Genomic DNA, 12,217 nt, shown 5'->3' on the forward strand with positions numbered 1-12,217 from the left:
GTTTTATGTGTTATTTCTTGTTTATTTCTTTTTTATTTTGCATCTTCAAAGTGGTAGGCATGTTGTGTAAATCAAATGACACAAACAATACAGGTAAATAGCCTTACGTTTGAGTAAATTACGAACACCCCTGACATTAATTGAACAAAGAGATAAAGACAAACTTCAACCAACAACCTTGTTATGCTAATATAAGCTTTTTCTAAGGATACATAACTCAAAAGGATTTCCATCCCATTAATAACCTCTCCAACAAAAACAAACAAATACTGGTCATAAAGTTACCAAAGTATTCTTACTCCCACAAGGGGGAGACATTGTGTAGACTTTACAATAAGCAGTTATTCACCTAGAGTTAGTGTTTAGTTGACCAGTTCTCATGTCAGCCTTTTCTCATTCAAGTGTTTGTGTACATTTTTTATAATAGAAGGCTGCTTTTCACCTGGCACTTAGGCACCTTTTTGGGCTGACAGTTCTGTCCGAGTTAGATTCTGTCGCTCTCTCAAATGTTCTGATTTGGCCGCATTTCTTTCCCATAGATGATCACTCTTGCACCGACCAAAAAAATCAGTTTTCCGTGCCTTTTGAGCTGCAGCCACCATCATCCACAGTCTCTCTCTTGTCACTTTGTCTGCTGAGGTCAGATCCTCTGTGAACCTCAATTTTTGCTTGATGAGGAATTCACAATTCTTCGCTCGCCTCCAGAGAAGATCCTGTGTAGATCTGTTGGTGAACCGGATGATGGTTGTCCTCGGTCGTCTTGATCATTGACTCTTCCCAAACAATGAACGATGTCTACACTTTCCTGAAGTTTGGCTTTTGATTCAGGAATGACAGCTCCACAGATGTCAACAACTCTGCATTTGATGTCCTCACCCAACTGCTCTGATATCTCTCTGCCTCATTCACCTTTTGCTCAAGATCAGCCACATTCTTAACATTTTCATGTCACTTTTGAGGGTTTTCACTTCTTGAAAGATAAAGTCAACAGATTTTTTCATGGCCTCAATTTTCATCGTATTCTCCCTCACCATGTCCTCCAAGCCATTTGCCTTTTCATCTATCTTTGCTGTCAAAAGCATTACAATATTGTTTTGCATCTCAAGAAGTGACATACCCTCTTGGCCTCATCTTTTTCCCCTGTGGCTTGACTGGAGTGCCGGGGTCGTAAGGTAACGAACGGCCTGAGCTGTGGACTGGAGGGGCGCAGAGTTGTGAGCATTGTTGTCCGTGCTCACCACATTTTCATCACCCATTGCAGTATTTCCCCCCACAGTTACATTCTGAAGAGGAGTACCCAAAATCATAACATCTTTTGTGGTTAATTGTCCATCTGACGATCTCTCCATTTATTTTATTTTGGTTCTGGAAGTGTCCATGTACGTTTGACAAATTAGATTTTGAGCTAGCTATCTAGTGTTGTCGTAAACTAAACCATATTCATACGGCGTTTGACCGTAGAAATGACCAAATAGTCATATTTGGGTAAGGAAATCCAATAATTCCTTCAGCTACCAAAACAACTTATCTGCATAGACCGCCATCGTGCTCGTAAGTTGTATTTGGTCTGTAATGTTTTTTGTTCGTTATATGTCAGACCCCTGTAAGACTAGCTATTGGTGTCAGCTAATGGTGATCCTAATAAATCAAATTAAATCAAGCCCAGCGATGGTCAAAAGATCATCTTGCTGTGAATGTGTCTCTTGAGGAGCAACAACACATTTATGAGAAAGTGTCACATTTTGCAAATAGAGGCAATCAAAACGTAATGGAAAACACATGACCATAAATAAAAATGTGTTTATTTATAATCAGATGTAAAATATGAAGACAGTAAAAAAGTACATACAATATTTATAAAGTGTCTGTTTAGGGCAATCAACATTTTCATTTCATATCCAGCATATTATTATTTTATTGTTACAATACCAGGGACCTCATGCACCCATTATTTTAGAGGGGTGATATAGTACATGAAGATGGATGGTGAGAATTCTGACAAGTTGGAGAGTTTAGCATTTTTCAAACACCTGAAACAGCTTTTTCCTGCAATCTAGAGCAATAATTGTTATGCCTAATTCTATTATATTTTTCTGGAAAGGTTATTTAACCATACCCCTAACCGGTTTAATTGTAATTTTAATTAATGATGCACATTGATTCTTTAAGAACTTTTATATTTTAAGAGTTTAGTACAAACTGCCACACGGGTATATAGTCTCATAACCCAAGAATTAAAGCTATTTTTGTATTTTCTAAAGTCTAGCAACCTTGCCAGCAGACATGCCAGCTAAGATAGTTAGACAAGCTACTCTAACTTGACTGATAGCCTGAAATGGCTGGGAATCTATTTATGAGGCTGGGAGATTAGGAAACTATTCATAATAAAACACGCTTCACTGTCCCAATAATTACAAAGGGCACTGTAGCTGGCTAGCTAGCTAGTCAACTTCATAAAATTGCTAGGTGGCTAGTATTACAGAGAAACAACCAAACATGTGTTTTATTTACTTATCAAGAATGAATCAATTGGCTACATACCGTGATCAAAATTATTTTCATACATAGCTCCTGTGAGGCCTGCCGATAACCGTCAGTAAAAATGAACTGTGATTCACTCGACACTCTCCTCCTCCACTGACAATACTCTCTGCACGCGTATCTTTGGTCCACGATGCACCTTGGAAGGAGCCACTTACTGGTTCAGACTCTGTGTCCCCTCCGCAACATACAGCTGACAGATCTTTTTTTATAAATAATGATGAAAATATGTGGGCTCTTTAGGTTTCTTCCTAGGTTCCTGCCTTTCTATGGAGTTTTTCCTAGCCACTGTGCTTCTACATCTGCATTGCTTGCTGTTTGGAGTTTTAGGCTGGGTTTCTGTACAGCACTTCATGACATCGGCTGATGTAAAAAAGGGCTTTATAAATACATTTGAATGATTGGCTTAAAAATGATATTTAGTAAATAATGTAACGTGAAGAGGCACGTGCCCTTGTGCCCTCGATGGGCATGATTCCTCTGACAATACTTTCAAGTAACACAAGACCCAATTATCCATCCTTTTGCCAATGGAATAACCCCCAACACACCCATATCCTTCAAAACGACACACTGTGTAGTAACATTAAATTTACTCCCTTCAGAAAGATGTTCCACTGTTTCACACTTACTCAAGTCTTAATCAGAGTAGCTGCAGTTGGTTCAGGAAAGTGGGGAAGTTGCAGTACTGGTTGCAAACCCTTAGTTTTATACCGTGTGGATGGGCAGCTAGATCCACACGGTGAGAGGGGAATGAGACTATCCATGCCTGCATACATCTGTGCGTTCTCTAATGGTCCTGTTTCTTGGGTATTATACAACAAGATTTTGTATGCAGCACCCTTTCATTTTGTACCTGAAAAAGTACAAACATTTTTTTCATTATAGACAATTCATAACTGGCACCAGCATGTGACTCCAAATCAGAGTAACTGCTACAGCTAGGGGGAAATACTAGACATTCATGCTGTCACTCACAAAGACACATTAATTTATGCATTTACGCACAGCGAGTGCTGACACGCACAGACACACAAAGTATTATGTGAATGTTCAGGACAGGAAAGAGTGACAGACAGTAGGTAGGGCACACAGGGGTGTGATAATAGAGCCACATTTGATCCCCGACTTCCCAGCATGCAAAATATTAAACAACAGTCTGAGTTATGGGGTGGTGTAAGTGTTGTTGGGGGATAAAGTACAGTATATGGACTGATTCATAATGATTCAATATTTGATCACAAGGAAAAGAAAGACACCACTATTGATTGGACCCACCACAGTGATAAATGCTATACTGGTCTCTCTCTCCTTCCTTCCTTCCTTCCTTCCTTCCTTCCTTCCTTCCTTCCTTCCTTCCTTCCTTCCTTCCTTCCTTCCTTCCTTCCTTCCTTCCTTCCTTCCTTCCTTCCTTCCGTTTATATGTTTATAATGGATAGATAGAGGAATCATGTTGTGCCTTCAATTGACCATAATGCATTCCATCTTGGGGTTGATGAAAGAGAAGCCTGCAAAGGCCGCCTGGTCCATAGAGTCAATCAGGTTCTTGTCCGCGTGGGAGAGGCGGGGCTTCTCACGCAGGAACTCCCGGTCAAAGTTGCTGCAGTCATTGGGCGCTTTCTGTGCTCGGCAGAGAAGGGGTGTCAGTTCAACAAGTGACCAATAGAAACATTCACACCACAACTCCAAACAAGTCATTCACAATGGTGTAAACCAATCAAAAGCATCAGTGTGTGAGTTTCACTATCCACATCAAAGCCAGAGAACCAGATCGTACCACTTTAGGTTTGAAGGGGGGTTCCAGCTCTCTCTTCTCCAGGGCAGGCCAATTGAGGGTCTTGAAGAAGGAGTGTCCTTGGATGTTCCCCACCACCCCTAGTCTGTTACTAGGGTCTCGTTCAAACAGCTGGGGATTGAGCACAGAGACGCACAAGAGCTTAGAAACAGGCATCCCATCTGAGATGTAAGGTGTGTGTGTGTGCAGAGCTTGAGCTTGTGAGTGTGTAGATGGGAGGGGTCGAGAGGGTTATACTGTAATCGCAACATTGTTTGCGTATTTATGGAAAAATAACCTTTTTTTCCCCCGGGGCAACATTGTGACATTCCAATGCCTGTCTTTCTCTGTATGTCTGGGTGTGACTAAACTCAGCAAAAAAAGAAACATCCTCTCACTGTCAACTGGGTTATTTTCAGCAAACTTAACATGCGTAAATATTTGTATGAACATAACAAGATTCAACAGCTGAGACATAAACTGAACAAGTTAGTTCCACAGACATGTGACTAACAGAAATGGAATAATGTGTCCCTGAACAAAGGGGGGGGCAAAATCAAAGTAACAGTCAGTATCTGGTGTGCTGCAGTGCATCTCCTCCTCATGGACTGCATCAGATTAGCCAGTTCTTGCTGTGAGAAGTTACACCTGCAAGTTCCCGGACATTTCTGGGGGGAATGGCCCTAGCCCTCAGATCTAAAAGGTCGCAGACGTGCTCAATGGGATTGAGATCCGGGTCTTCGCTGGCCATTGCAGAACACTGACATTCTTGTCTTGCAGGAAATCACGCACAGAACGAGCAGTGTGGCTGATGGCATTGTCATGCTGGAGGGTCATGTCAGGATGTGCCTGCAGGAAGGGTACCACATGAGGGAGGAGGATGTCTTCCCTGTAACGCACAGCATTGAGATTGCCTGCAATGACAACAAGCTCAGTCCGATGATGCTGTGACACACCACCCCAGACCATGATGGATCCTCCACCTCCAAAATCGATCCCGAGTACAGGCATGGGTGTAATGCTCATTCCTTCGATGATAAACTCAAATCTGATCATCAACGCTGGTGAGACAAAACCGTGACACGTCAGTGAAGAGCACATTTTGCCAGTCCTGTCTGGTCCAGCGACGGTGGGTTTGTGCCCATAGGCGACGTTGTTGCCGTTGATGTCTGGTGAGAACCTGCCTTACAACAGGCCTACAAGCCCACAGTCCAGCCTCTCTCAGCCTATTGCGGACAGTCTGAGCACTGATAGAGGGATTGTGCATTCCTGGTGTAACTCGGGCAGTTGTTGTTGCCATCCTGTACCTGTCCCACAGGTGTGATGTTTGGATGTACCGATCATGTGCAGCTGTTGTTACACGTGGCCTGCCAATGCGAGGACGATCAGATGTCCGCTCTGTCTCCCTATAGCGCTGTCTTACGCGTCTCACAGTACGGACATTGCAATTAATTGCCCTGGCCACATCTGCAGTCCTCATGCCTCATTAGAGCATGCCTAAGGCACATTCACGCAGATGAGCAGAGACCCTGGGTATCTTTCTTTTGGTGTTTTTCAGAGTCAGTAGAAAGGCCTCTTTAGTGTTCTAAGTTTTCATAACTGTGACCTTAATTGCCTACCATATGTAAGCTGTTAGTGTCTTAACTTCTTATGGCTGGTGGCAGTATTGAGTAGCTTGGATGAATAAGGTGCCCAGAGGTGCCCAGAGTAAACTGCCTGCTACTCAGTCCCAGTTGCTAATATTCATACTATTATTAGTATTTGATAGAACACATTCTGAAGTTTCTAAAACTGTTTGAATGATGTCTGTGAGTATAACATAACTCATATGGCAGGTAAAAATCTGAGAGAAAAAATCCAACCAGGAAGTGGGAAATCTGAGGTTGGTCATTTTTCAACTCATTCCCTATTGAAGATACAGTGGGATATTGGTCATGTTGCACTTCCTAAGGCTTCCACTAGATGTCCACAGTCTTCAGAACCTTGTTTGATGCTACTACTGTAAAGGAGGGGCTCATAAGGGCTCTTTGAGTCAGTGGTCTGGCAGAGTGCCACAAGCTCGTGACGCTCGTTCACGTGAGAGTTAGCTTGAGTTCCATTGCATATCTGAAGACTAAGGAGTTCTCCGGTTGAAACATTATTGAAGATTTATGTTAAAAACATCCTAAAGATTGATTCTATACATTGTTTGACATGTTTCTACGGACTGTAACGGAACTTTTTGACATTTCGTCTGCTCCTAGTGAACGTGCTTCGTGAGTTTGGATTTGTTTACAAAATGCACTAACAAAAGTAGCTCTATGGACATAAATGATGGACATTATCGAACAAAACAAATGTTTATTGTGGAACTGGGATTCCTGGGAGTGCATTCTGATGAAGATCATCAAAGGTAAGTGAATATTTATAATGTTATTTCTGACTTCTGTTGACTGCACAATATGGCGGATATCTTTTTGGCTTGTTTGGTGACTGAGCGCCGTACACAGATTGCATGGTTTGCTTTTTCCGTAAAGCTTTTTTGAAATCTGACACAGCCGTTGCATTAAGAAGAAGTGTATCTAAAGTTCAATGCATAACACTTGTATTTTCATCAACATGTATTATGAGTATTTCTGTAAATTGATGTGGCTCTCTGCAAAATCACCGGATGTTTTTGGAACTACTGAACATAAAGCGCCAATGTATACTGAGATTATTTGATATAAATATGAACTTTATCAAACAAAACATACATGTATTGTGTAACATGAAGTCCTATAAGTGTCATCTGATGAAGATCATCAAAGGTTAGTGATTCATTTGAGCTCTATTTCTGATTTTTGTGACTCCTCTCTTTGGCTGGAAAAATGGCTGTGTTTTTCTGTGACTTGGCTCTGACCTAACATAATCGTTTGTGGTGCTTTTGCCGTAAAGCCTATTTGAAATCGGACACTGTGGTAGGATTAACAAGAAGTGTATCTTTAAAATGGTGTGAAATACTTCTATGTTTGAGGAATTTTAATTATGGGATTTCTGTTGTTTTGAATTTGGCGCCCTGCACTTTCACTGGCTGTTGTCATATCGATCCCGTTAGCGGGATCTCAGCCCTAAGAAGTTTTAAGACCATTCCACAGGTGCATGTTCATTAATTGTTCATGGTTCATTGAACAAGCATGGGAAACAGTGTTTAAACCCTTTACAATGAAGATCTGTGAAGTTAATGGGATTTTTACAAATTATCTTTGAAAGACAGGGTCCTGAAAAAGGGACGTTTCTTTTTGCTGAGTTTACGTGTGAATGTCTGTGTGTGCATGGTTAGTGTGGATGAAAGTTAGGGGAGAATGCAAGATTACATTGTTTACTAGTGGAGCCCCATCTGCCACCAACTGTCACAGACATACAACATTGTGAAAAGGAGGTCAGGGGTCAGTGAGAGAAGAGAATGAGCAGTAGCTTCACCCTCTCCAGCAGGTCCTTGGCCTCCTTGGTGAGCCAGCCAGGGTAGTGAGGCACGTCCATCCTGATGGACTCAAAGAGCTCTTCCTCGTCATCACCCTGGAATGGCGACTGGCCAATCAGCATCTCATACACCAGCACGCCAAACGACCACCAGTCCACGGAGAAGGTGTACTTCTGTCCCAGCAGGATCTGAGGATGGACAGACAGAGAGACAGATGTTAAGAGTCAACTATGTTAGGAGTCAACTACAGTCAGGATCAAAACACAGGCTAACAAATACAGGACAGAGAGTAAATTGCTTTCAACAGAATCCTACAAAACCCTATCCCGCATAGACACAGACAGTCACACAAACCTCTGGTGCGATGTAGTCTGGTGTCCCACAGAAAGTGGTGGCCCGATTCTCTCCAAACATGTTCTCCTTGCACATCCCAAAGTCAGCAATCTTAATGTGGCCGTCCCTGTCCAGCATCACATTGTCCAGCTTCAGGTCCCTGTAGCAGGGAAGGGTTAGGGCAGGGGGGAGAGGGGTTCAATCCGCTCCCTGATTAAAGGGAATTAAGTTCATCTATTAAGCATTAATACAGGGGTGAATCATGTGCACGACAAGATTAGGCCATCGCAGTTCATGGAGCTCACCTGTAAATAATTCCTTTGGAATGGAGGAACTGCAGTCCAATTACGATTTCTGCTGAGTAGAACCTGGGGGAGAACAATGGTAGAGACCCAACTACTTCTGAGTGCATCATCATTATGAAAGGCCTACAGTCTGTCCTTAACCTGTTATCAAACCCTCTTGGATGAGTTTTAAAGTAACATAACTACTTAGTTGCTGGTGGATGGTGAGATAGATTCTACATAACACTGCAGTCTGTCACTCACGTGGCTCTGTAGAGATCAAAGCGACCCTTATCTTGTATGTGGAACATCAGATCCCCTCCATTCAGGTACTCCATCACGAAAAACAGGTGTTCCTGGAAAAACACACACACGCACATAATCCTATCATTTACACAGATAAGTATAGTGACACAAATCAGTCTGAGGGAAAATAGTTCTCATAATAAAAGATGAAGCTTTGGAGAGGGGTCCCACCCTGGTCTGGAAGGTGGAATAGAGGTGTGCGAGGAAGGGGTTGTCCCAGGCCAGGGCCAGGACTCTCTTCTCCACCATGGTACACTCCACATCATCATCCATCAGAACCACATCTTTCTTCAGGGCCTTCACAGCAAAGTACTGCCCTCGCCCCTTCAGCTCAGCCAGCAGGACCTGGAGCGCCAGACGGGAGAGGTGATACTGTTAGGCTGTATACTCCCAGAGAGAAAACACATGTTGAACAACTATCAGACCAGAGCAGGCCACTGGGTTGCTATTGTCACTCTGACAACAGATAATAACATATAGTAACTAAACACCTAAAGTAGGTTCGTTTGCAGCAGTTGAAGAGTGCCTTGGAACCTTTTAGACAAAGCAGTATTAGCATGTGACACTTGTGGGAAAGCAATTGAGTGTGTGTGCATGGGTGTCAGTGATGTGAGGGTAAATGTACCAGAGTGGTTGGCCTGGGGCCTACATTACCTTGCCAAAGCTGCCCTTGCCCAGCACCTTGTGGAACACAAAGTCATCGATGGTGAGGTGGATCGTGGGGGTGATGTTGGTGGGGGCAGGGACTTTACCACCCTCCCACAGCTTCTCATTGGCTTCTGTTGAACACACACAAAGAGAGGGGCATAATTTCAATAGATACATTTACACATGTAAAGACACAACAACAACAAAATATGGATAAGAAAAACCAAAAAGTGTAGTTTACTTAACCAATAAGGCTTGGGGGGTTGTACATGGCCAATATACCACGGCTAAGGGCTGTTCTTATGCACGACACAACATGGAGTGCCTGGATACAGCCCTTAACCGTGGTATATTAGCCATATACCACAAACCCCTGAGGTTCCTTATTGCTATCAAACTGGTTACCAATGTAATTAGAGCAATAAAAATACATGTTGTCATACCCGTTGTATACGGTCTGATATACCACGGCTGTCAGCCAATCAGCATTCCTGGCCCGAACCACCCAGTTTATAATGCAGAATACCTTGCTCTCAGCTGCAACAGTGACAGCTACTCACCACTAGGGTCCGCTCCTGGGCTTTTGTTGAAGTCCTGGTAGATTCCAATGTCCGTTGACTCGGATTTGTTGGATTCAGACCTACTTATGGATTTCTGAGGGGGTAAAAATGCCATTACAATAGGTTTATGAATGTGCATTAATGATTCTAAAAAACACATATGTGGGTATGACCAAGTGCATATCCCTGCCTTTCACACCTGGCTAACTTGGTTGAGGGCCTCAGACAGAAGTTTCTGGTTGATTCCACAGAGATTGCCCACTTTCTTCTGACACTTGTGATGGATGTTCATGGAACATTCTGGCAGGAGAAAGGAGAGAAGAGTAAGACACTGGTTGTGAAAGACGGAGAGGGAAAGAGATAGAGGGCCAGAGCTAACAGATTGCGTGTATTGAAGATAGATGGAAAGAGACAGAGGGAATGAGAGAGAAGGGGCATCACACCCACCTTCACACTTGATGCCCTGCTTGACCATTCCCCACAGCATACTGCCACAGTGGTCACAGAAGGTAGGGCTCATGTAGTTGTGGCTCTTGAAGCGATGCGGCATGTCGATCTTAAAGCGCTCCTTCTGGAACTGTGGACACAGAGCTCCCGTCATCAAAGAGCCAGTCCATAGTACCAATGAGCACTGCCCAAAAACCTGGGAGTCTGTGGGGCCTCACAGCCCTTCTGAAGCTCCTCATGGTTCCCCAAAGGGAGCAGGGGGCACACACCTACACCCTTAACTGTTGGACTGACTCCACCCTCAAAGCACTGACTGGCCTATAAATCCACATACACACCCAGGGGAGCTCCCATACAGGCTGCAGACAGAGGACTCTGCCCTCCAAGAGAAGGCAGATCTATCCTAGCTGCCTCAGGTGCTGAAGAGCTGATCCTACTGCGGCAGATACTAGCAGCCTTACGATCTCCCTGGCTGTATACTTCATAAGCAACACTAGTTAAAAGTGCTCCACTACTGGTAACAATGGTCTTATACTGAAACCACTGGCACTATACTGGCTACTTTGGTCCTTTGCTAGCTAAATTACAACTGGAACCGAGCACCACTGTTCAGTTTTAAACACGAGCCCATTGATTTGCCTGGTCTCTGACGGCCGTTGGCCTCCCTGAATGGGTCTCGTCTTGCCATTAAAGGGATGCAGAGAAGCGTGACACAGTTCCCTCACAGCTGCATGACCGCGATGCAATCAGGAATTGTCGTGGGAACATGACGATCCAAGTAAACATATTGATCAAGGGAAATGCTCCGTTGAAAACTGATCTTCAAACACCAACTACTATTTGCAATGTATTATGACAGGTGGTCATAATGCTTACCACAGTGTCTCTACTGTTCTCTGCTGTTCCGGTGCATCTCCCAATGATTTTGTCGATGCATTTCTTGTGGATAGCCGCGTTGCATTCTGAGGACAGAGATAAAGCCACATTAGGGCAAGCTCACAGTTGAGACATTCACCTATTGATATGAGAAATGTGTATATTTTTGGGAGTGAATGATTGCACAGCGAATGTTTAGGATGCCTCCAAGCTACAAAACAATGTCCATATAGTGGAATAATCTAAACAGCAAGTGGTCAGAGAGACACTCACGTCGGCACTTGTAGCCTTGCTTGTTGAGTCCCCTGTTTGAAAAGAAAACAGGGTGTAAGAGTCATACAATACATTTCTAAGCTTTGTGCACTTTTCCCAGAAGGTGAGAAAACCTCATGAAAAGTATTGATGGTGACAATAAACAACGGTAGCTCAACAGAATGAAAGAGAGGAGAGACATTCATTCATCTTTTGCACAAACACCGTCCGCACACACTTCTAAGGCCAAAAGGGACATTGGTCATTCCTCAACCTGTCGCCATTAGGAACCAATAACAGTTTTCTTCTCTGGTCGGAAGGGGACAGCCCTGCCCTGGGGATTGTGCTGAGCTGCTGACCTTGTTGGAACACCCTGTGGGTTTTCCCAAGACAGTGACCTACAGAGCTCACATTACAGGTCGCGCCAGCCAGTCTTATTGTTATTATTGACCTGGCTACTCCAGTCAGGGAACAATTAGGGCTGCTAATGGGTCTACTTAGAGACCCCATGGGGGCTGGTTTTGGGGTAATCAGTCAACTCTCTCTGTACTCTGGTTTACTGCTAGGCCAAGGCATAATACCGTTTGCGTGTAAAACAAACAACTACACAAGTAAACCAGGTTGAAAGCCCACTCTTTGATGCAGTAATGACGTGTGAGAAAGTCATGCTCTTTTTCCATGGTCAGTATGGATGGTATTATACAGCATCTCGCCTATGCTGCTCGGTCATCGCTCATCCACACATTTATATGTA

At 43.6% G+C, this 12,217-nt stretch overlaps 1 protein-coding gene across 2 annotated transcripts in view; it reads right to left on the minus strand.

Moving 5' to 3' along the window:
- Positions 1–1,780: 1,780 nt before the first annotated feature.
- LOC112254422 (protein kinase C delta type-like) overlaps positions 1,781–12,217 on the minus strand; it is a 38,044-nt gene continuing 27,607 nt past the window's right edge. For both annotated transcript variants that reach the window (XM_042324336.1, XM_042324335.1), the window contains exons 5-17: positions 11,485–11,516; positions 11,212–11,297; positions 10,336–10,465; positions 10,088–10,188; positions 9,889–9,982; positions 9,335–9,459; positions 8,852–9,025; positions 8,639–8,730; positions 8,396–8,458; positions 8,112–8,250; positions 7,757–7,945; positions 4,319–4,447; positions 1,781–4,161 (exon numbers count right to left, since the gene is read on the minus strand). In XM_042324336.1, the coding sequence (XP_042180270.1) occupies positions 4,003–4,161; positions 4,319–4,447; positions 7,757–7,945; positions 8,112–8,250; positions 8,396–8,458; positions 8,639–8,730; positions 8,852–9,025; positions 9,335–9,459; positions 9,889–9,982; positions 10,088–10,188; positions 10,336–10,465; positions 11,212–11,297; positions 11,485–11,516 (1,513 nt within the window). In that variant the 3' untranslated portion in view covers positions 1,781–4,002. The remainder of the gene's footprint in view (positions 4,162–4,318; positions 4,448–7,756; positions 7,946–8,111; positions 8,251–8,395; positions 8,459–8,638; positions 8,731–8,851; positions 9,026–9,334; positions 9,460–9,888; positions 9,983–10,087; positions 10,189–10,335; positions 10,466–11,211; positions 11,298–11,484; positions 11,517–12,217) is intronic.

This window comes from Oncorhynchus tshawytscha, linkage group LG07 (genome assembly GCF_018296145.1).
Source record: "Oncorhynchus tshawytscha isolate Ot180627B linkage group LG07, Otsh_v2.0, whole genome shotgun sequence".
Classification (NCBI taxonomy): domain Eukaryota; kingdom Metazoa; phylum Chordata; class Actinopteri; order Salmoniformes; family Salmonidae; genus Oncorhynchus; species Oncorhynchus tshawytscha.